Genomic DNA, 23,607 nt, shown 5'->3' with positions numbered 1-23,607 from the left:
CGGATGTTTTTAGGCATCAGAACGCGATTGTGGTACCCCAGAACCTCCATTCAGCAGGTTTTGAGACAGCAGCCAACAACTTGCTGGGCTGAGATGTGGGTTTGGGATTTCACTGAGGCGGGGTGTTATTGGACCAATGCACTTCAGCTTTACTGCCGAGTCCATCAGCTGAAAAACACCCGCTGATACAGGTAAGAGCTGCAGTCTCCGTAAATAAAATAAATAAACAAGATATATTAATTGTAAATACCTGCCATATAGGCTAATGCATGTCTGGTGTATTGCCAAGCAGACTGAATTCCATTTCAGTGGTTATAAATATCTAATCTTGTGCTCTTAGTGCATGTCATCTTTGTTTTGATGAAGTTATGAGTGACTAATGCGAACTGTTGAAGCTTAAATAAAAACAGTGAGCAAACATTTATCCTGTAACCTGTTAATTAGGACAGACAAAATCAAACCACATAAGCCGAGCTGTCTGGTCGTGTGTGTTTGTTTGACGGTGTGTAGCGGTGTGTTAGCCTGCTAGCAGTGACATGTGGTGTTCGTCTGGAGATCCTCCACTGTCCGCCCTCAGTGTTAAGACCCCTCTGTCACCTGTACTGAACACTAAACGCGTGTTTATGGTTGTGGAGATTGTGTGAAGCGATTTATTTTATGACGTGGCTGTGGCTAGTTTAGCGTGTTAGCTGCTAGCGTCAGTGTGTCAGCGCAGAAACTCTGATGGGCGTCAACATAAACATCTGCTTGGACCTTTAAATAAACATAAGCCCTTTAAATATATTCTATTAAACTCGATACATACATTTCACATTGATCGAATTTTGGGTATCACTGCAATAAGGTTGTATAAATTAACATTAGTAAACTACATTAGGTAGCATGACCTAACAATAAACAATACAGCAAGTATTATTCTTGGTTAATCCTAAACAAACTAATACATTTTAAAAATGAACATTTGTATATGTTAACATAAGTTGATGCATTATGAACTAACAATGACATGTTATTTTTGTAAATTAACATTAACCAAGATTAATAGGCGAAATGCTGTGAAAATACACTGTACATTGTTAGTTCATGATACCTAATGCATTTATAAATATTAACAAACAAAACCTTATTGAAAAGTGTTACCAATTTGTGCTTTTCCTTGCAAACATTTACCATAAGTGTAGTTTATGTAAAAATACCAAAATATTTCTGTAAAATTTTTAAAGGCCTAAATTAATATGGGATCTTCTTGTCACTTTTTTTAATTTCTGACTGTGGTGGCGAATACCAAGTAAATACAGTTTAATTGTATTAACATTCGCTGTAGATGAGAAATATGTTCACTAATGTTTTGGTTGTGCAGTAGTAGGCTAAATGATGCCCAGCAGCAAATTATCTCATAAGAAACCAAAAGTGTAATTTTCCAACATTTAAACAACAAAATTAGACAATTAAACAACTGAAAGTAGTTTAATCTTTACCATGAAACAAAGTTAACAGCATTCTTTTAGACAAGTTGAAGATGTGTGAGGTTGTATGTTTTGTCTTTTTCCAGCAGAATTTTGGAGCTGTGGTATCAAGATGGATGGTGAAAATGAAGCCAAAAGTAAAGCAACTACCACATATCGTTCTTGTCTTTCATGAACAACCTCACATCCTTTAAATAGACAATATCGTGAATTTGCTTTTGAAATGCTGACATTGATGAGCTAATGGATAACTTGTTTTTATTTGTGGTGGTTAGAAATATATATATATATATATATAATTATTATTATTATTATTTAATCACAGTGCTACTTTGATAAGGCAGGTTTAGTGTAAAAGTTTGCCAAAGATTTAATGGAAAAGTCTGTTAGAAATGTGTGCATTCTCAAACCTACTGAGGATAATATTGAATTTGAAACAATAGTGGTTTGTGTCTACTGGGTAGAACATGCTTCCTTTTAAAGCCTAATTTAAACTATAGAAGAAGGCAAACATTTTTCTCCTGGACAAATTAAATCACCCTAGGTGAATGAAGCCAGCATTTATAGTGATATAAAAATACATTGCTCGTGTCCAGCTCCCATGTTGAAGTGATCATCCCTATGCCCTATTCCTTCGAAGACAATTACCCTCCACTGTGAGAGCTTCAGATGGCTGAAAGGTGATAATAGTCAGTCAGAACACTTGACCTTGGAGAACTCGATGTGACATCATGGATGTTCCTGAGTCTTTTTAGCCGGAAGAGAGAGACTGACGATTTTAAATGCTTATATCTTCTGAAAACAAAGTTTGTCAACGTTTAGATGTACACTAGCATATACTTGACCTTAAAGCTAATAGATATGGACTAAAAGCAGCAAAACTTTCATTTTGATTTCACGGGGTTTTTAAATCAAACAAACAATACATTTCTTTAACGAACAATAGTAACCTAGGTAACTGTTCCTCAGCTGGCACGCACGATTGTAAATGAAAAATGTCACATTAAAACCACACTACACCCATAATTGGTTTTAACCAATCATCAACACTCTTTGACTAACCAAGTTCTCCTAGGTCAAGAATTTCAGAGATAAGGAAGGGAGAAATATTAGCAAACGAACACATTTGCAGAACAGAAACATCACTGCATTTCGTCATAATTTTTAGACGAACTAAAAGAAGCATGTTCCCAACAAGTATAAATTAACCTTAAGGCGGGTGATAGTTTCTGGAAAGGAATGTGTAAAGTATATTGCCTGTTCTAAGTTTTAAGACAGTCATATGTGCTATTCATTAACTTTTGTGAAAATAAAAATGTTGAATAGTGAAAAGAATTGAATATTCAAGTATAAGAATTGAGTAATATTGATAAGAATATTTTTCTGATGAGTGCTTCCTTAATGTATTCTCTTTTTATGCTTTTTATGCTTGTTGTGTAAGGTAGTGGCATGTTATTTTCAGGTAAGGCAAGCGACCAGGTGATGCAGGACCCACAGTTATTGGCGGCTCTTCAGGAAAAAGTAGACAGTGTCTCACATAGTGCTTCCTTCATGGAGAGGTAAGCGATCTAACAATCTTACAATCTAAATCAACAGCTATCCCAGTTTCCATATGTAAACATGCAAGCAACAGAACTGAAAAGTCCATACATTGTGGTAAAACGTACTAAAACTGTGGAGGGTGTGGTAAAAGTCTGCCTAAAAATGTCAGCCAGCACTACCCCCCCGTCAACAACTTTAGAGTGTCCCGCATTTTACAACTTTAGAAGTGGCAACACTAGACATGACATGCCTTATTTAATTATTTTAATATGTTCCTTGAGGTTCACTTTTAACATTAGTAAAGTTTTTTGCACATAGAACAGTCATATATTTGTAAAACATGATAATTTTTCACCCCTTATTCTGACCCTCTTTCAGAAATGCTCAGATTTAGTGCTGCTTCTCGTTTAAGACTTGACAGTAAACACCCACTGTTATGATTGGCCCTCTACTCATGACAGACATGCATGCTCTACTTGCCATCTCACTGCTCACCACTAATAGGTGGGCTACAGAAGTGATAAGGTAAAGTAGGCGTTGATGTGTTGTTGTGGAAGTGGTCAGATGCAAATGTCTACCACAGTGTGACATCATAATGTGGAGGAAGTAGAGAATGAGTCATTTTTGCAGCTTGTTTTCAACAAATGCTCTTTTTGCAGTTATTTTGAGTTCTGAAACAGTATGTTTTTATATGACCTCTTATACTGTATGTCAAAAGATGGCATGACCCCTTTGAAAGAGATTTTGTTTGTAATTATTTTTCATCCCTAATGTGCATAAAAAGGGTTAGTGATGCATGCAACAATGCTGCGAACTTTTCAGTATTACACAGGATTTAGAGTTGTTAGAATCTGCCTAATAACTGCTATAACTATTACCTACAGCCTGCAAAGAGTGCAAGCAAGATCCATAATATGATGAGGGTAATGACGCTCCTGGTTATGAGGCAGAAAGTCAGCTCAGCTGTATTCTTTTGACCGTATCACTCAATTATCAAGCAGTCCACTTTACCTAAAATATAATCAGTGGCTGCGGCACAACACCTTATGATAACATCTTGTGCTATTTGCATGAAACAGATGTGATTTGAAAAGGGATCTTGTATCTCAAGCTCTTACTTTAAACCCATCTGTTGGCCCCAGAGAGCAGGGATATGCACCGCTTCAGCTGTGCTTTACCAAACACCCATTTGCTCACATAATGTCTGACTTCTCTTTCCCTCCCATCTCCCTCTGTCCAGCTTACCCAAGTCTGTGAAAAGAAGAGTCCATGCCTTAAAGAACCTTCAGGTTAACAGTACACATATTGAAGCCAAGTTTTACAAGGAGGTACATGAGCTGGAGAGAAAATATGGCGCTCTTTATCAGCCGTTATTTGACAAAGTGAGTTTTGATTTTGTATTGTATTTTTTGGTATTTGTGTATGTTTTTTTTATTATTATATAAATACATATTTGTTCCTGTTAGAGAGCTATCTTTTTGTGTATTTCTAGAGAAGAGACATTGTCTCTGGAAAAGTGGAACCCACTGATGAGGAGTGTGAAAGGCAGAGTGACCATGAGGATGAAGAAGCATTAGCAGTGAGTATTATCTCTCCGCTCACATTGAAACCAGACCATATGCTGACAGAAGTTGGCTCTTTAGTATTATAAGGCAGTGGTTCTCAAACCTGTCCTGGAGGTCCCTCAGCACTACACATTTTGGATGTCTCCTCAATCAAACACACCTGATTCAACTCATCAGCTCATTAGTGGAGACTCCAAGACTTATACTGGGTATGTCAGAAAAGGGTGACATGCAAAATGTGCAGTGTTGGGGGGCCTCCAGGACCGGTTTGAGAACCACTGTTAAGTCTATGTTCACACAGGCAGAAAAAAATCTGATTTTTTTGGCCTATCTGACTTAAATCCGTTTAGGTTTTTGTAGTCTGAACAGGACAAAAATCTGATTTTTATAAGCCTGATCCAAACCAAGGGGTCATTACATACTCTTTTATTTATTTATTTTTTATATAATTGTATTATCTTTCTACTTATAATGTTAGTCATAATGTCATAATTTAGTCATACATAATAATTGTCCACCCTTTCTCTGGCCCTCTTTGTGAAACACCCGGTTTTATGCTGTCTGACCCTTTAAGACTTCAGTATAAACGCCCACTGTTGTGATTGGCCAACATCGTGCAGCTCTTCCAATAGAGCCATATTTGAAATGCAGTCTGAAGAAAATGACCAAATTCCACAAGACCACAACATTTATAAACCTAAATTTCAGGATTAACATACAGTTGAAGTTAGAAGTTTACATGCACTTAGGTTGAAGTCATTAAAACTAATTTTTTAACCACTCCACAGATTTAATATTAGAAAATAATAGTTTTGGCAAGTCATTTAAGACATCTACTTTGTGCATGACAGGAGTAATTTTTCCAACAGTTGTTTACAGACAGACTGTTTAACATTTAATTGACTATATTACAATTCCAGTGTGTCAGAAATTTACATACACTAAGTTAACTGTGCCTTTAAGCAGCTTGAAAAATTCCAAAAAAAGATGTCAAGCCTTTAGACAATTAACTTCTGATAGGAGGTGTACTGAATTGGAGGTGTACCTGTGGATATATTTTAAGGCCTGCCTTCAAACTCAGTGCCTCCGCTTGACATCATGGGAATATCAAAAGAAATCAGCCAAGACCTCAGAAAATAAATTGTGGACCTCCACAAGTCTGGTTTATCCTTGGGAGCAATTTCCAAACCCCTGAAGGTACCACATTCATCTGTACAAACAATAGAATGCAAGTATAAACACCACGGGACCACGCATCCATTATACCTCTCAGGAAGGAGACGCATTCTGTCTCCTAGACATGAACGTAGTTTTGTGTGAATAGTGAAAATCAATCCCAAAACAACAGCAAAGGACCTTGTGAAGATGCTGGAGGAAACAGATAGACAAGTATCTATATCCACATTAAAACGAGTCCTATATCGACATAGCCTGAAATGCTGCTCAGCAAGGAAGAAGCCACTGCTCCAAAACTGCCATAAAAAAGTCAGACTACAGTTTGCATGTGCACATAGGGATAAATAACGAACTTTTTGGAGAAATGTCCTCTGGTCTAATGAAACAAAAATTGAACTGTTCGGCAATGATGACCATCGTTATGTTTGGAGGAAAAAAGGGGAGGCTTGCAAGCCGAAGAACACCATCCCAACCGTGATGCATGGGGGTGGCAGCATCTTGTTGTGGGGGTGCTTTGCTGCATGAGGGACTGGTGCACTTCACAAAATAGATGGCATCATGAGGAAGGAAAATTATGTAGATAAATTGAAGCAACATCTCAAGACATCAGCCAGGAAGTTAAAGCTCGGTTGCAAATGGGTCTTCCAAATGGACAATGATCCCAAGCATACCTCCAAAGTTGTGGCAAAATAGCTGAAGGACAACAAAGTCAAGGTATTGGAGTGGCCATCACAAAGCCCTGACCTCAATCCGATCCAGACAGAACTGAAAAAGCATGTGCGAGTGAGGCCTACAAACCTGACTCAGTTACACCAGTTCTGTCTGGAGGAATGGGCCAAAATTCAAGCAATTTATTGTGAGAAGCTTGTGGAAGGCTACCCAAAATGTTTGACCCAAGTTAAACAATTTAAAGGCAATGCTACCAAATACTAACAAAGTGTATGTAAACTTCTGACCCACTGGGAATGTGATGAAAGAAATAAAAGCTGAAATTAATCATTCTCTCTACTATTATTCAAGTCAAGTCAAGTCACGTCATTTTTATTTGTATAGTGCTTTTCACAATACACATAGTTTTAAACTATTTTTTACAGGAAATCTTGTATTAACAAAAAATTTAACTGTGATATCTATAAAGTCTTAGAGTGATCATTGTGTAGTTTGATAAATATGATTGTAAATTGTGTATAGAAATTAAATAATGAAATAATAACTGTATTTAGAGTCCCTGTTAAAAACCTTGGGAGAAACCAGGCTCACTGTAGGGGCCAGTTCCCCTCTTGCTAAACAACATGAATATAATGCCAATATTAATTATTTATGTGCAGTGCAAGTCATGGTTTTAAATTTGTAAATTAAGTAAGCGTTAAGGTTCATTGTGTTTTTTTGTTTGTTTTTTTTTGTTTTTTTTTAATAAAAAAAAAAAAAAAGATATATATATATATATATATATATATATATATATATATATATATATATATATAAAAATTATTATTATTTTTTTTTTACTTTAAGATTCATGACTAATGTCTTTGAAGTCTATCCTGGATTAACTGCAGAAGTTCACACTGATGCATTGTCCTTTGTTAGTTGGCTGATGAAGGCTTTTGTTGGCAATTAAATTGTTGGTATTCCATTTCAAGAGTGTAGTCCATCAACAGACAAAGGTGATGCAGGCAGAGATTAATGAGGTGCATCGCAGTTCAACCTGCAGGTCATTTCAGTGAGGTTCGGTGGAGTCCATCCTAAATCCAAGGTTCAGGCAGTGGCATATGAAGTATCCCATGGCTTACAGTTGGAGTTGGCATCAGTTCATCCTCGAAAGTCATAAGACTGAAGTGATTTTTGGCTGGCACCAGCTGTAGTTTGTCGTCATCTTTCAGCGACACGTAGCAGTGGAGTCCAACACCAAGCAGTAATGGAGCTGGATCTGGCTGGCTCTGGTAACCTCAGGATATGAATCCCAAGGTTGAGACATGGAAATAAAAAAAATAATATTAGCGTAGATGCCATTCAAATTTATGCAGAGTTATAGATCATGATGGATGTTTCTGGTTCCAGCAGATCTAACTAAAGCAGCCTAATTGTGAGTTGAAGGATAAATTAGGTGTATATCTGGCTAAATAGATGAGTCTTTAGTCTAGACTTAAACTGAGTGAGTGTGTCTGCATCCTGAACAGAATTAGGGAGATTAGGAGCCAAGTATGAAAAGGACCTACCTCCTTTTGTGGATTTTGATATTCTTGGAATTATTAGCAAGCCCGAATTTTGATCATAATGAACGTGACTGAATATAGCGTGTCAGAAAGTCACTTAAGTACTGTGGAGCTAGACCATTCAAAGCTTTGTATGTAGTTAACAGAATTTTAAAATTAATACGAAATTTAACAGGTAGCCAATGTAACAACAATAGAATGGGGCTAATATCATATTTCTTGGTTCTAGTCAGCACTCTGGCAGCTGCATTTTGAACATATTGAACTTTATTTATTGAACATCCTCCCAGTAATGCATTACAATAATCTAGTCTTGAGTTCATGAACGCATGATCTTGTTTTTTCGGCATCGGCAACAGAGAGCATGTGCCATGATTTAGCAATATTTCTCAGGTGGAAGAATGCTGTCCTACAAACATTGGAAGATTTATTTTCAAAGAACAGATTGGTATCAGATATAACACCTAAGATCTTTGCTGTAGAAGACAATGTAACAGTACATCTATCGAGAGACAAATGATATTTTAGCTGCTTATTTTTAGAGGTTTTTGGTCCAATCATTAGTTTTGTCGGAATTGAGTAGAAGGAAATTTCTGGCCATCCAATCTTTGACTTCACTGATACACTCTGATTATTTGGAGAATTGTGAATTTTCTTTGGGTTTAGAAGAAAGATAAAGTTGGGTATTGTTGGCATAACAGTGGAAACTGATTCCTGATAATATCTCCCAGGGGAAGCATATATAAGTAGAAAAGCAGAGGTCCTAAAACTGATCCCTGCGGCACTCCATACTTTTGTTTGATTTGACAATTCCACTTTTACACAGACAAAGTGGTAGCGGTCTGATAAATAGGACCTAAACCATGCTAATGCAAGTCCACTAATGCCAACATAAATCTCCAGCCTGTTCAAGAGAACGTCGTGATCTATCGTGTCGAAGGCAGCACTAAGATCCAAAAGCACTAGATGAGAAATGCAGCTGCAATCAGATGATAAGAGCAAGTCATTTGTACTCTGATAAGTGCAGTCTCTGTACTGTGATAGGGCCTAATTCTTCATATATTCCATTTCTCTGTAGAAATGAACACATTTTATTACATATTTTATATAATATGTCATATTACATAGAACATATTATTCTGGCATTTCACATTTTTCTTTTTTTTTTTGCGATTAACATTTTTATTGATTCATCTATTAGAAAGGAACATCAAAACATATATATATATATATATATATATATATACAGAATCTATATTTAACCCTAACTAACAAGCCTATGCAATCTAGAGGGGGTCCAATAGACTCTATGTAAAATCTTAAATTTCATAAGGCGAACCCTTGCATCTCTAGATGCAGATTTGACGTTTTTTAGAATCCTAGCCCACACTCCCTCCTCCAATACCAAGTTTAGATCTTTCTCCCATAATCTCTTAAGAGAAGCTGAAGTTCCATCCCCAGACTCTGAATTAACAGGGAGTAATACACCAATGCCTCATGACCTTTTCTAAAAGCAGTAATCACCACTCACAGAGTATCTGCCACTTTAGGGGGGTGTAAACCACTCCCAAAAACAGTACAAAGCAGGTGGCACAACTGTAAATACTTATAGAACTGAGATCTGGGAATTTTGAAAGGATCTCAACACTCCACTCTCATATAGGTAACCGAGTGTAGTAACCCCCCTCCCAATCCATTCTAACCAGCAAAAAGTGGACTTGTTGATGAATAATTTGGGGTTCAGCCATATGCTCGAGGCAACATTTAAATAAATGTCTGAATTAAACACTCTGGACACTTTTGTCCATACTGAGTTCAAATGCGAGATAACGGGATGTAACTTAACTTCTCCAATTAATTTGATAGAAAGGCTCTGCAGTGGTGAAATAGGGGCAAGAACTTCATGTTCTATACAGAACCAGGGAGGGGCTCTCTCAGGTGGAAGTGACCAATGAGCCAAATGTCTGAGACCAAATGCATAATAATTAAATAAAATCTTGGGTAGGCTTAGCCCACCTTTGTCAATCGGCCTATGTAACTTATTGAAATGTAATTTGGGAAGCTTACATTCCAAATGAAGGACTTCGCTATGTTATCAAATTGCTTGAAATAAGAGAGTGGAAAATCTATAGGGAGACACTGCAGCAAGTAATTAAATTTTGGAATACAGTTCATTTTAATAACATTAACTTTCCCGATCATAGATAAATGCAATGAAGCCCACCTGTCCACATCGCTCAAACCGTTTTATTAAGGGGTCAAAATTTACTCTAACTAAATCACACAATTTTGCTGGGAATAAAATGCCCAATACTTAATGCCCTGTTTGGGCCACTGGAAAGCGCTCAGCTGGAAAGCCGTTACTGGGCAGTACGCTGTCAAAGCCAAAGCTTCGGATTTAGACCAGTTGACTGTATCCTGAAAACTAGGAAAAGGAGTAATTCTGTGGAGGCAAGGCATAGATCTAGTAGGGTCAGAGACGAATAATAAAATAGCATCTGCATAAAGCAAAAGCTTATGCGCCATACCTCCCACCACCACCCCTGGAAAATCATCCTCTCTTATCGCGGCTGCTAATGGTTCCAGGGCAAGACAGAACAATAATGGGGAAAGAGGGCAACCCTGCCGAGTGCCCCTGTTCAAAGTAAAATAATCTGAAATCCATTTGTTTGTACCGCCGCTACAAGGTGTCAATAAAGTAACTTAATCCAACCAATAAATGTACTCCCAAACCCGTATATTTCCAAAATCTTAAAAAGATAATCCCATTCTACCATATCAAATGCCTTTTTGGCGTCAAGTGAGTTGGCAGTGACCGGAGTCTGATCATTCGCCACTGACCACATGTTATTGATGAATCGCCTAATGTTGTCAGAAGAGCTACGACCCCGACCTGATCTACATGTATAAGAGATGTCATAACTTAATCCATTAGCCAAAAATTTGGACAATATTTTTACATCTAGGTGGATCAGGGAAATTGGATGGTAACTCTTACACTCGCTTGGATCTTTGTCCTTTTTAAGAATCAGACTGATCCGGGCTTGCGTCATGGTTGGCGGAAGCTTTCCATCTTTTAATGATTCCGTATAAACTTCTAACAAAAGTGGAGCCAGTTCTGCAGCATAAGATCTAAAAAATTCAGCAGCAAAACCATCTGGCACCGGAGCCTTGCCTGTAGGCAAGGCCTTAATTACCTCATCAAGCTCCTCCAAGGTTATTTCAGAATCAAGATAATTTTTTTGCTCAGTCGTCAATTAAGGGAGTTCTAATGGTTCCACAAATTTTGTAATGTCTTCATGAGTAGATGAAGACGTGGAACTATAAAGATCAAGATAGAATTCTTTAAAAGCATTATTAATATCAATGGCTGAGGTAAATATTTCACCACCAGCAGATTTCACTGAGGGAATGGTAGAAAAAAAACATATATATAAACTATTTTATATATTTAGCCAAATGCTTCCCTGCTTTGTCCCCCGACTCAAAGTATGACTGTCTTGCTCTGAATAACCAAAACTCCACTTTCTGTGACAAAATAGTATTATACTTGTATTTCAATGGGGTCAATTTTCTGAGGCCATCAGACGACATTTGGCACTTCAGCTCTGCCTCTGCACTTTTAATATTCTCTTCCAACTCCACGAGTTCACATGCTTTGGATTTTTTGGTGAATGAGGCATATTGTATGATCCGGCCCCTGAGAACCACCTTAAGTGCCTCCCAAGCCACGCCCACAGAGGATACTGAGGACCGGTTGGTCTCCATATAAACATTGATTTCAGTCTTTAACATTTGTTGGAAATCAGGATTTTGCAAAAGCGATACATTAAAGCGCCAACTATATGATTTATTTTTCTCTGTATGTGGCAACATCTCTAAACTCACCAGGGCGTGATCTGAGACTAAGATGTTTCCAATTAAGCAGTCAACAACAGATGAAATGAGGGATTTAGATATATAAAAAAAAATCTATTCATCTTATGAACTGATGAAAAAAATGTATAGTCCCTACCAGATGGGTTCAAAAGTCACCAGATATCTGCAAGACCAAGATTTTTACACGTTCTGTGAAGCGTCAGTGTTGCTCTAGGGGGCTTGCACACTTTTGCTTCACTATGATCAAGGACTGAGTCCATCAAAAGATTAAAGACTCCTCCCATAATTATATCATGAGGGGTGCCAGCAGTTTGCAGCATCCCTTCAAGATCTATAAAAAGCCCTGATCATCAGCGTTAGGTGCGTAAATATTAGCCAAAATCAACCTTTGCCCCTGAATGTCTGCTAAAACAATAATGACTCTTCCTATTTTATCTTTAATCTGTTTGAGAAATTTGAATTGTATATGTTTATTTATCAGTATAATGACCCCCCTGCTCTTACTTGAGCCAGCACTAAAAAAAACATGTCCACCCCATATCTTCCCAAATTTTTCAGCTTCCTGCGGGTAGAGATGTGTTTCTTGAAGAAACACTATATCATATTTTTTACACTTAAGAGAAGAAATAACCTTCCTTCTTTTTATGGGGTGCCCCAACCCATTCACATTCCACGTGGAGAGAGATAGTACACTCATATTAACATTTGACATATTGATATAATAAAAAAAATAAAAAATTGTGTCAAATGCAAGATTATACAGACCACATTCCCCATTAATGCAACAATCAAACCTCGAACTTCCCCTGAACAAAACAAACTGAAAAAAGAAAAACATGCGCATTAACTTCGCGCATGACAGCGCCAACCGGCGTCAGTCCCTCTAGACTCAAAAGGTCCATGTACGCATATGAGAGCCCCCGTGACAACTTTGCCGTCATATTGTTCAAGTCTGGTGCATCTGCACAAACTTTGTGAGGCAAAATTACATAACGGAAAATACTTTGTAAAACAGACCCCAGCCAACAGGCAGAATAAATACATGAAGAACATGTAGATTCATTCACAGAACTGTCTTGAAGGTGTGTTCCTCCATAAAACAACTTCCAGCTGATATAAAGCTGTTCAGTTTCCTCGGATAGACAGACAAGTGTTCAGTGAGATGGCTGTTATGAGTGCAGCAGATGACAAAATCATTCTGATGTCCCTTAAAAATACTCCACAAAAACAAACTCCAGCCAACAGGAGGCATAAGCACAAAGAAAGATCAGATTCATCCACAGCTGACCCGAAGGAGTATTATTCAACAAAACAAACTCCATCTGCTAGGCGGAGCCAGCACTTAAAGAAACAAAACAGGCATCCCGGTTCCTCGGATGATCAAGTGTGTATTGAGCGGGACAGATTCACTCGGAGGCCACATAAAAATTTAATAAAATACACCATGACTTACTCAGTCCATCAGCTTTATAAAAGATGTCCTTTATGTGAGCATGTAGATATTTTGCAGTCATCCATAGCGTCCACTTTCAATTTGGCCTGGAACTTCAGTGTAAAAGCGATCTTCCGTCAGTGCAAAAGTTTCTTGGAGTGTCATGCCACAAAACATACTCCAGCCGCCAGGCGGAGCCAATGCAGAAAGAAACAAAAAATGGCGCCGAGACACTGAACAGCGAGTCAGTCCACTCACTTAAGAAACACCCAATGGTTTACTTACCCATAGTTTGTATGAAGGCCAGTGCCTTTTTGGGGCATAAAAATACTTTGCTGCCGTCCTTGGTGTCTATTCTCAGTTTGGCCGGAAACATCAGTGCAAAAGCGATCTTCCGTTGATGTAGGAGTTTCTTACATTCCTTGAACCGATCGCGTTTCTCTCTTGTCGAATTCGCAAAATTCGGGAACAAGAAAATATTGTGATTCTTCCAAGAAAGCTTTCCTTTGCTCCTCGCCTGGCGCAACACGAGATCTTTATCGGATGATCTCAGAAATTTGGCCATAATTGATCGGGGCCTGTCTCCCTCAGCAGATCTGCGAGCCGGGACTCTGTGAGCTCGCTGATTTCCAGCTTATGGCCTGTTATGTCAAGCAGACTTGGGAAGAGCTCGTCCAGGAATTTCACCATATCTCTGCCCTCTTCACACTTAGGAATTCCAACAATTCGAATATTGTTCCTTCGATTCATATTTTCAAGATCTTCCAGTTTTTCCAAAATAAATTCCAAGTCTGTTTTGGACATTGGTGTATTAGCGGATAATTCCCTTTCTGATGATTCCAGATAATCAATTAGTTTCTCAACATCTGTCACTCTTGTGACCAGCTCAGAGAATTTTGTTTCCATCAGCGTAATCGATCGACGTATTACAGCGATATCCTCCAAGTCAGCAACAACCTTCGTCAGCATCACCGAGATGTTGGACAGTTGACACTGGATTTCATCTCCCGATGTGCCGTCCAAATCGAGTCCCCAGCTCGCAGGGCCACCAGTGGCCTCAGCTTGAACACGTAAGTGTCTTTTAATGTCTCCAGAGTCTGAGGATTTTTATGTCTTTGCCATGTTTACCTCAAAGAGCAAATATGTAACTGGGTGTATCGAATCTCACCGGTTATAACATTAAATTAATCAAAAAACCAGCAAAGTGCACAGAGCTAGCCGCTCACATGTGTGCTTCTCGCATGGCGTCACGTGACCCCCCGACATTTCACATTCTTAAAATAGTGATCCTAACTGACCTAAGACAGGGAATGTTTTCTATGATTAAATGTCAGGAATTGTGAAAAAAACTGAGTTTAAATGTATTTGGCTAAGGTGTATGTAAACTTCTGACTTCAACTGTATGTACCAATTTTGGTGACTGTAGGTGAAAATGGGGGTGCTATAGACCCCCCTTACATGTTCTTTTTCAAGAGTTTTCATGCATGTTAAGTACCCCAAAAGTACAGAAAACCTTGAAAGAATAATAATCATAATCATAATAATAATAATCCTTAGAAGAACAATAGGGCCTCCACACTTTCAGTGCTTGGGCCCTAATAATCCTTAGAAGAACAATAGGGTCTCTGCACTTTCAGTGCTTGGGCCCTAAAAATAGCACAAATGGGTGTAAAAATGGTCCAGGACGCCTTCAAAACAGCATGACAGCACAGCTAAATGAAACACAATGGGGTCTCCATTTTAGAGTTATAACTTGACATTGCGTCTTTAAAAAGTGGTGCGAGATGTATGATAACATTTCGCTACCCATTAAAATGCATGACAATAGGTGTCCTGTATGGGATAAAATAGGGGACGTCCATCTAAAACGGGACTGTTATAAACCCAAGCAGTAATAAACACTGCATATGCCACCCCTCCCATTTTTTTAAGCTGTTGTCTGTGAAGAATGTGGTAAAAATCCAGTGTGAACAAAGCCTAAGACAAAATTACATTTTCAGGAAGATTTGAAGAAGAAAGCTGCTATAGAGGAAAAGACAGAGGATGCTAATGAGGAGAAACCCAAGGGAGTTCCAGAGTTCTGGCTCACCATATTCAGAAGTGTGGACATGCTGAGTGATATGCTGCAGGTAAACTAGCAGAACATCAGATATTCTCCACTGTTTAATTATTTATCTTCTATTCTGTGCATTGATTATTTAATGCTTTCTTTTTGCCATGTAACCTTAGATTGGCATTATATGTCTCATTATGAATTTAGTTTAAAGAAAGACGTAGTCATGGGAAAATGTTTTGTTTAAACAGTATATTTGTAAAAAAAATAAACATTTACACTGCCCAAAATGCTCTCTGTCTCAACAGGAACATGATGAGCCAATACTTAAACATCTACAAGATATTAAAGTGATTTTTTCTGGTCCTGATCAGCCCATGGTAAGGACAATATATTAACACCATGTCCAGATCAGGCATGAATTTTTGTCCAAACAGCCATGACAAGGTGAGCAACAGAACATTTTGTCGATCACTTGGTTTCTATTTTTGCAGCGTTGCACTGTAGCCCTGCCCACAGTGAAATCTCATTGGTCCTAAATCCAGCACCACATAACATTACATTTAACATAGAATATCTCTCTGATTGGCTGTGATTGTGTCAGTTTTGTATTGAGTGCGAACAGACAAATTGCTTGTTGCTGGAAACTTATCATGTCACGCCTGGTTAGGACACTGTTTAAGAGGTTTTTGTTTTTAAAATGAATGTGTTTTAACATTTAGAAACCTGTGAAGATATTAAATTCGGAATATATCTAAATAGATTTCAACCTGCTACATGAGATTAGAATCTGAATAGATTTAACCTCCTGAGACCTGGGCGAAATTGCTGTGTGCATTTCCCTTTATGATTTTTAATGAGTAGCACCTGATAACCATGCAAACAAAATCACTTCTATGGGGACAGCGGGTCTATGTTTTGGTATATTTCATTGATACAAAGCAACAGAAAGTCAGCTTTGTGTATCAAATTTTGTATTACAATTTTTTTCTCTGCTTTGGCAACAAAATCTTAAAGTTCTCTTACTGCATTGTAAAACAAATAAGTGGTAGCCAGACATTACCTTCGTCAGTTCTGAATCTAAGTAATGGTCAACATAGTCCAGTGACTGCCAATCATGTTGATCGGTGAAAAATGTCATCTTCAGCCTCAAACTGAACTCCTATCCTGATGTCAGAAGTGAATGCTAATAAGTTAATGGCTTGACCTTCAGCATTTTGTTAAACATTTTGGTTTGCTTACATAGAAGCAGTTCACTAAATCTGGCGACATCTTGTGTTGTCATGTAATGTCATGCCATGATAATTTAACTCTTAAATGAAAGCCTAGAGTCTCCTGATTGGAGGACAGTCGATTTAAATTAATTTAAATTATGTATAGGGTACAGGGAAGCCAAAATTCAAGGTCCTCATATGAGGAAGCAGGGTCATATGAGGTTAAGCCTCTATTACATTAAATTAAGGTCTTATATTGCTTACTGATGCAAAGGTTGCTTGTATCAATTTACAATACAAATCATTTTACAATTGCAATATGTATATATTTTTCAATCTTTGGACAGAGTTTTACATTAGAGTTTCATTTTGAACCCAATGAATACTTCACCAACACAGTCCTCACAAAAGTATACAAGATGAAGTCAGAGCCAGATGCAGAGGATCCATTTTCATTCGAGGGACCAGAAATCATTGACTGTGAGGGGTGAGCAAATACTCGTCTCGTGCAATATCTACTCAGATTTTCAACAGCGTTTTCACTCTTCACTTTCCCTGCAACATCTCTTCCTGTTTGCAGGTGTGAAATTGATTGGCACAACGCCAAAGATGTGACTGTCAAAACAATCAAGAAGAAGCAGAAGCACAAAGGCAGGGGGACAGCGAGGGTCATCACCAAACAAGTGCCCAATGACTCCTTTTTCAACTTTTTCAACCCTATTAAAGGTACACAATATGACAGATATATCTCTCAATGTTTATAAATGCTAATAACAGGTGACTCATATTAGTATGTTGGTTAGTATGGTACATTGGGAAATCATTAGCGGTAAGGTGCAAATTCTTGTATTGGAATGCTCATATCAGGGGTTTATAATTATATAAAATATAGGGAATTATTAGTTGGCAGAGATGGATTGAGGCCAATGGAGGAAATTTGGCCAGGACACTAGACACCAGGAATTTTAATGACCCCCGAGAGTCCTAGGTTTAAAATCTCATCTGATGGACTGTGCAAACTTTTTTTTTTTTTTTTTTTTACACAGTATAGTGTCCCTTTCACTATACTGAGGCATTTGGACACACATAGACAGCAGGGTGAACACCCCCCTGCTGGCCACAGCATTGCCTCTTCCAGCAGCAACCTAGTTTTCCCCCAGTTGGTCTACCATCTCTGTTAAGAGTGATAAGGTGGAAAGGACACTTTAGAACACATTTATTTGAAAAACGTTTTCCATATAACTAACATGACAGACTGTAAAGACATTAATAACACTTAAAAATCCTGAGGAGATTGATCATGCTTCATTATCTCAAGATAAAAAAATACTACCAGAAGTAGTTTAGTGAAGCACATCCCCCTGTTAACAAGTCTTTGGATAGGTTATTGTGCTTTTAAAAGATGTTTTATAAGACATTTATTTGGTATTAAATATTGTAATTATTAAAAATAATTGAGCAACAATGTCAGTGTGCAAACATGCTGCATTGTGTCCTGCCCTTGGGTTGGATATTTTATACAATTGGTCTGTTGTTAGCACATTAAGTCACAAGTATTTTTTCCCCTTTTAGTTTCACCAGACAAAGAGTTGGTGAGTACTGTTTCTTTGTTCATTTTAGTTGTAGCTTAACCAGTTTAGTTTTAGCCATTCATTTACTTTTTAAATTACAAATTTAATATGGTTTTCTAATGCAAGATGTCCCTGCCTTCCTTAATAAAACTATTGCATTTACTTTTCATCTCCAGATGAATAAATTAAGCTGATTGAATTGCTGTTTTTGTGTTCTTTTTAACAGGATGAGGATTCTGAGTACACCTTAGCCACAGATTTTGAAATTGGTCATTTCTTCAGGGAAAGAATCGTGCCGAGAGCAGTTTTGTATTTCACAGGAGAAGCTCTGGAGGATGATGAAAGTGTATGTATTTGGCAAAACTACTTACTGTTTAAGAAGTGTATGATTCAGCAGAATGCTTCCAATGTACATTCATTTTGTAAGTTTGTGTCTGTTCTTAATGCCTGACAGTTTGAGGAGGAGGAACTGGATGAGGGTGAAGAGGAGGTGAATATGGCTCTATTATTAAAAACAAATGGAGCATTTAATGTTTTGTTAAACTCTGCAATTGAAATCACTCATGTTTTATGTGGTATTGTGTTGGCATTTTAAGGTAACTGTATTTTGTGTGTATTAGGACCAAGATGAGGAGGAGGAGGAGGAGGAGGAGGAGGGAGAATTTGATTCCAAGGTCAGTTTGGATTTAGATATCAACTTTAGCATTTCTCAGTCTCTGTAACTATTCATTTTTATCTTTTCTTTTGATGAACATTTGTGATTATTTGCATGTCTGATGATTAATGGTGACTGTGGTTTGTATTCTACCCTTTTCCTTTACCTTAGTTACAGGCATAAGTCATTCTCATCTCATACATTTCTAGGTAAGAAAGAAATGTCATGAGTTCATTCCAGATTGTTGCTTTCAAGCCTCCACACCCCCCTTATCTTCATCCCTGTCCTTACATCTGCTATTTGATGCTCACAGCAACCCTGTAACATTGGACAAATAGTGGTTGACCGATAGTGGATATTGCAGATACTGATAGCTAAGGTTGTGAAAAAAGGCTTATAACAGATTACTCATTTTTATTTGATTAAATTAATAGATTAATTTAGTTTTTAAAATCAATTTATAGAATGTTAAAAAACTGTCTTAGTCTTTTCTTACTATAATGGGCACAGACACAGAGAGTATACAAGAGTCCAAAATAAATCAAATACCAGATTAGTTTATTGTTCAATGAAAATCCTAATAATAAGAAGAAAAAAATGAAGATTTGGTGTATAATGTGGGACTTTTAACTATAAACAAGCCTAAAACACACCGGGGACTCATATGTTGAAATGAGGGAGATTTGACTCTGTTACAATGCTCTGTATTTAAGTATTTACCAAATTAAGCTTTTTCTAGCCTAAATATCCACCACATGAAGGGATTTGTACACATGTATTTCACCAGATAGGGTTTAATGAGGAATAAGGTTTATTATTATGGTAACACTTCATAATAAGTTTCCATTCATTAACATTAGTTAATGCATTAGGTATTATGAACAAACAATGAACAATATATTTTTTACAGCATTTTTTAATCTTTGTTAATGTTCAAAGTGCATTAATGAATGTTAACAAATACAACTTTTGATTTTAAACATGTTTTAGTATATGTTGAAATTAACATTAACCAAGATTAATAAATACTGTAAAAGTGTTGTTCATTGTAAGTTCATGTTAACTAATGGAACCTTATTGTAAAGTGTTAACCGTTATTATTCACAAGATATGAAGTTGAAGACACGATGTATGTGCCGACGGGACACGTTACCGTATATTTGCATTTTATCTTTGCATGCCCTTGCTTCAATTTAATACAATTGATTATCTAATCAAAATAACAATACATGCATTGAATTGAGGATAAAAATATAGATTAATTTTGTCAATGATGAAAGATTTTGATACAACAAATCCCCACAAGGTATCAGTTATTGTTTTTATTTCACCTCTGATATATTGTAGAACCAAGCCTTTCGAACTGTAGACTCCTCCAGCGCTGGCCACAGAGTAACACAGAGGAATAAAACAATTTTTTTTAAAATATCTGCATAAATCTTTACCGATAACTGATAGTTCCAAAAGTCTACTATTGCCACTGATTAATCGTTAAAAAAGATATGTCGTAATTAACGCATTGCCAAAAATCTCAGTGACTTTTTTTAATTATTTTTTAAAAGAGAAGATTAATTTGTTTTCCCTTTGGTGAGCAATCTAAGGATTTGCATTTCTCTTCCATGAACAGGAAAGGTTCATGACTGCTGATGAAGGACAGAGTCCTTCTATCCATTTCGCTTATGCTGTATACCCTGTAGTCTCCTTCCCACAATCTTGCTTTACAGATTTTGTTAAAATTTAATAAGTCGTCTAATTAGAATTTTCCAGTGCAATTTTGTGGCATCCAGTTTTACTATATCTTAATTCACGTCCACCTATTCAGGGTGATACTATACCACCAGTTACTGACATTGAATACTCCATGGGTCTCATTCACTGTGCATATACACATATTTGTGTGTTAAACCTGTGAGCAAACATTTTCACGCATATATAGTGATTCATAAATAAGTTCACACTCAGGAGTTTATTGTGTCTCAACTGGTTTTAAAAATGGCACACTTGGCTCTCCTCAAATCTTGCTTGCAGGTGCTCTTAAGCATAGGCGCATCTTTAGACCACGTAAGGATATGTTTGCAAAGAGTGGTGAATGGCTGTACAGGTCAGATTGTGCGGAAAGCATTAAAATGGGTGTGTATTGTGCTATTTGCGGGAATGTGCTCCCTCTTTTAGAATAATCTGGATTTCTCAACATTAGAACAGGGGTAAGAGCAAATTTATGTGGGTACGCACCTGTGAATCCTGCAGAATTTTTGCCATAAAAACATAATTGTATGCAATTGTTAATGAATGACCCATTTTTGTTGCTTAAATTCTATAAATGCTTTCGAGTTCTGAAAGTTATAGTATGTTTTTGTAGCAAATTCTTATTTAAAAAAAAAAAAAAAAAAAAAACAATTGGCAATTTCACTTATGAAAAGACCCCTTTAAGAAAAAGATGCTTCAGGCATGGCACATTTTCTTCTGATGGATCAGGCTGTAAAATGCGCTATCTTCCCATTTAGTGGTGTATCTGCAGTACAAAAAAAGTGGTGATTAACTTTAGATCGCCTCACACTCTTATCCTAACCACTGGCTACATTGTTCACTTTGTTGATCCTACAAAGGCCTACGGAAATGTGTAGTGTAAATGTGCTTTTATTATCCACTCTGCTGTAATGAAGATGGTTAACACTAATGTATGCTGCTTTTGCCTCAAGTTGCAGTTCTAAAGTTATTCTTACTTGATAATCATTTCTTTCTCCGACCCACCTTTCCCTCCGTCCCTCTCTTTTATTACTTTTTTCAGAGTGTGGATCCTCAGCCTCCAGAATGCAAACAACAGTAGTTTGGACTGCTCACTGCTGCCACTGTCAATCCCCATCAGCTCGCTAGTGCTGCGTGTAGTCTCTGCTGATTATACCATCCTCACAAAACAACCCCAATGATGCAGTACATTGGAAAGAAAATTTTTTTTTCTTCAAATATTGCTTACTTCAAAACTCAACAGATATTGTACAACAGCACTATAAATAAATTGGGCAATTCCATACGGTCTGCCTCAGAATGTAGATATATATATAAATAAAAGTAAAACAAAACTATTTTTTAAGTCATTATTTAGGCTTTGACTTTGGAGTGCAGACATATTGAAATATTTTGACATGCCATTGCACCATTTCTATAGAGAATACAAAGCCAAAAATTTTCTCATGGGTTAGAAACATTCTTTTGTTTTACTTGCAAACATTGTCTCTTTAATAACATTTTTGAGTAGGTGAATTCTTAACCCTGAGTTGAAATGAATGGGATTGTATTTGTCAAGGTTGTTGGTGTTTAACAAAAGGTTTCCTTTCCGTGTCATAGGCATAATCGTTTTTTACACAGCATATCTATTTATGTACTTTTTGAATGAAGCAGCATGTTTATGCACTTATTTATTTATGGAGGTGTGTACACAATTACTAGGTCGCCAACCAACCAATGTATCGGCGGTACCTTGCAGGCAAGTAGGTAGGTAATCCTTACTTCAGTAATTTGTTATTATTCATATTAGGCCTCTTTACAATGTAGACATCATTTTATTGCATTTGTCTAACATTTCCATCTTTGACTTGCCTCTTGAACATCACAATTTAAAACAAACTCTGCACTCCAAATTTTAAAATCCTCCATACCTATATGTTTAAGTAATGTAGTTTCATTTTTGTTTATGTATATACTGTTTGTATTTAATTATATGTTTCTTCCATAATGCTGGAATTGCTCTATTAAAAAATAAAAAATAGCAAAAGGCAATAGTCCACTGCCATTGGTCATTGAATTCTGAGACAACTGCAGATGATTATATGTCCTGGAAGTCACACGTTTATTTGATCACATTTTTTTTTTTTTTTTTTAGATACATAATATCCCAAAGTTGACAACTGTTTTATTTTGTGACTTGGTCTCATAGGTTACTCAGGGTCTTTTATGCCAAGATGACAGTGTATGAGTATCCAGCATTATGAAAACTGTTGATATAAAATCCAACCTGCTAAATGTTCTATTTTGTCTTGTAAAGGAAGTGTTTTAAATATCTAGTTTTACTTAACAGAATTATTTAAATGAATCTCTTCTTTTCAGTCATTTTATTATCATTTTAGACTATATGTGTTGGTCTTGTGCTTCTTGGTGGATCCCTGAGAGAAAATGTTTTGCTGATGTATGTACAGAACTGTACCCAGTTGATTATAGCCCCTTGTAGCATTTTAAAAATGCTTTTGCTGTACTTCCCAAACACTTACTAAAAATTTGAACATGCTTATTGGCAATGAGAGTGAACTGATTTCCCCTCACCACCACCATTTTTGTGTCTTAAAAGTACTGAAGTGTCTGATTATCTTTTAGATGTTACAGTTATGATGTGTTTTTTTTTTTTTCAAAGCTTCAGGGAGGGATGTCTGATGGTATAGGCTTAGCACACTCTGTTAGTATCAGTACATTTTATCTCTACATTTAATTTAAAATATTTTTACAGTAACATAGACTTGTGGTAAAGGAACCATGGAAAACTTTTTCTTGCCTATGTGAAATCTAAAAAAGGCCGTACTTTATTCTTTCAGTACACTTTTCATTTGCACTCAGTGGTGAATAAAGAGGATCAAGTTGGACTTCCTCAAGAGGGGAAAAAAAGTGCTTCTTGATCATACATATAAGACTTCTTTAAAAACAGATCAAAGTTGATTTTTACTGAAATCATAATTACAAATACAGCAACTGTATTTTTTTCTAGATTTGTGAACACTGGCAATCTGTAGTTGTCAGCAATGACTGGGACTACTGTTGCCTTGACGATCTATGCATTAAGTTATAGAAAA

General features: G+C 36.9%; 1 protein-coding gene across 6 annotated transcripts; it reads left to right on the top strand.

Annotated features, from left to right (window-relative positions):
* The first annotated feature begins 54 nt into the window (after positions 1-54).
* LOC127451280 (nucleosome assembly protein 1-like 4) lies at positions 55-23,050 on the top strand. 6 transcript variants are annotated; one of them, XM_051715879.1, is made up of 15 exons: positions 59-191; positions 1,553-1,603; positions 2,908-3,025; positions 4,249-4,390; positions 4,501-4,587; positions 15,277-15,405; positions 15,638-15,709; positions 16,891-17,030; positions 17,124-17,269; positions 18,116-18,135; positions 18,341-18,460; positions 18,569-18,604; positions 18,735-18,788; positions 18,941-18,978; positions 21,558-23,050. In XM_051715879.1, the coding sequence occupies exons 2-14, from the start codon at positions 1,579-1,581 to the stop codon at positions 18,950-18,952; spliced, it is 1,101 nt and encodes a 366-aa protein (XP_051571839.1). In that variant the 5' UTR covers positions 59-191; positions 1,553-1,578; the 3' UTR covers positions 18,953-18,978; positions 21,558-23,050. The 6 variants fall into 6 exon arrangements, with proteins under 6 accessions (XP_051571827.1, XP_051571810.1, XP_051571839.1 ...); XM_051715867.1 differs by lacking the exon at positions 18,941-18,978 and having other exon boundaries at positions 55-191; positions 2,929-3,025; XM_051715850.1 differs by lacking the exon at positions 18,941-18,978 and having other exon boundaries at positions 58-191.
* The last annotated feature ends 557 nt before the right edge of the window (positions 23,051-23,607 follow it).

Source organism: Myxocyprinus asiaticus, chromosome 2 (assembly GCF_019703515.2).
Source record: "Myxocyprinus asiaticus isolate MX2 ecotype Aquarium Trade chromosome 2, UBuf_Myxa_2, whole genome shotgun sequence".
NCBI lineage: Eukaryota > Metazoa > Chordata > Actinopteri > Cypriniformes > Catostomidae > Myxocyprinus > Myxocyprinus asiaticus.
This window is presented reverse-complemented; position numbering and strand designations above follow the sequence as displayed.

What these genes read in the sequence shown, in the direction of transcription:
- LOC127451280 (XM_051715850.1), top strand. Translation starts at nt 1,579, where the DNA reads ATGGATGGTGAAAATGAAGCCAAAA. An exon ending in AGGATGAAGAAGCATTAGCA is followed by an intron (nt 4,588 to 15,276) that starts GTGAGTATTATC and finishes TTACATTTTCAG; the next exon opens with GAAGATTTGAAGAAGAAAGC. An exon ending in CTTTTTCAACCCTATTAAAG is followed by an intron (nt 17,270 to 18,115) that starts GTACACAATATG and finishes TTCCCCTTTTAG; the next exon opens with TTTCACCAGACAAAGAGTTG.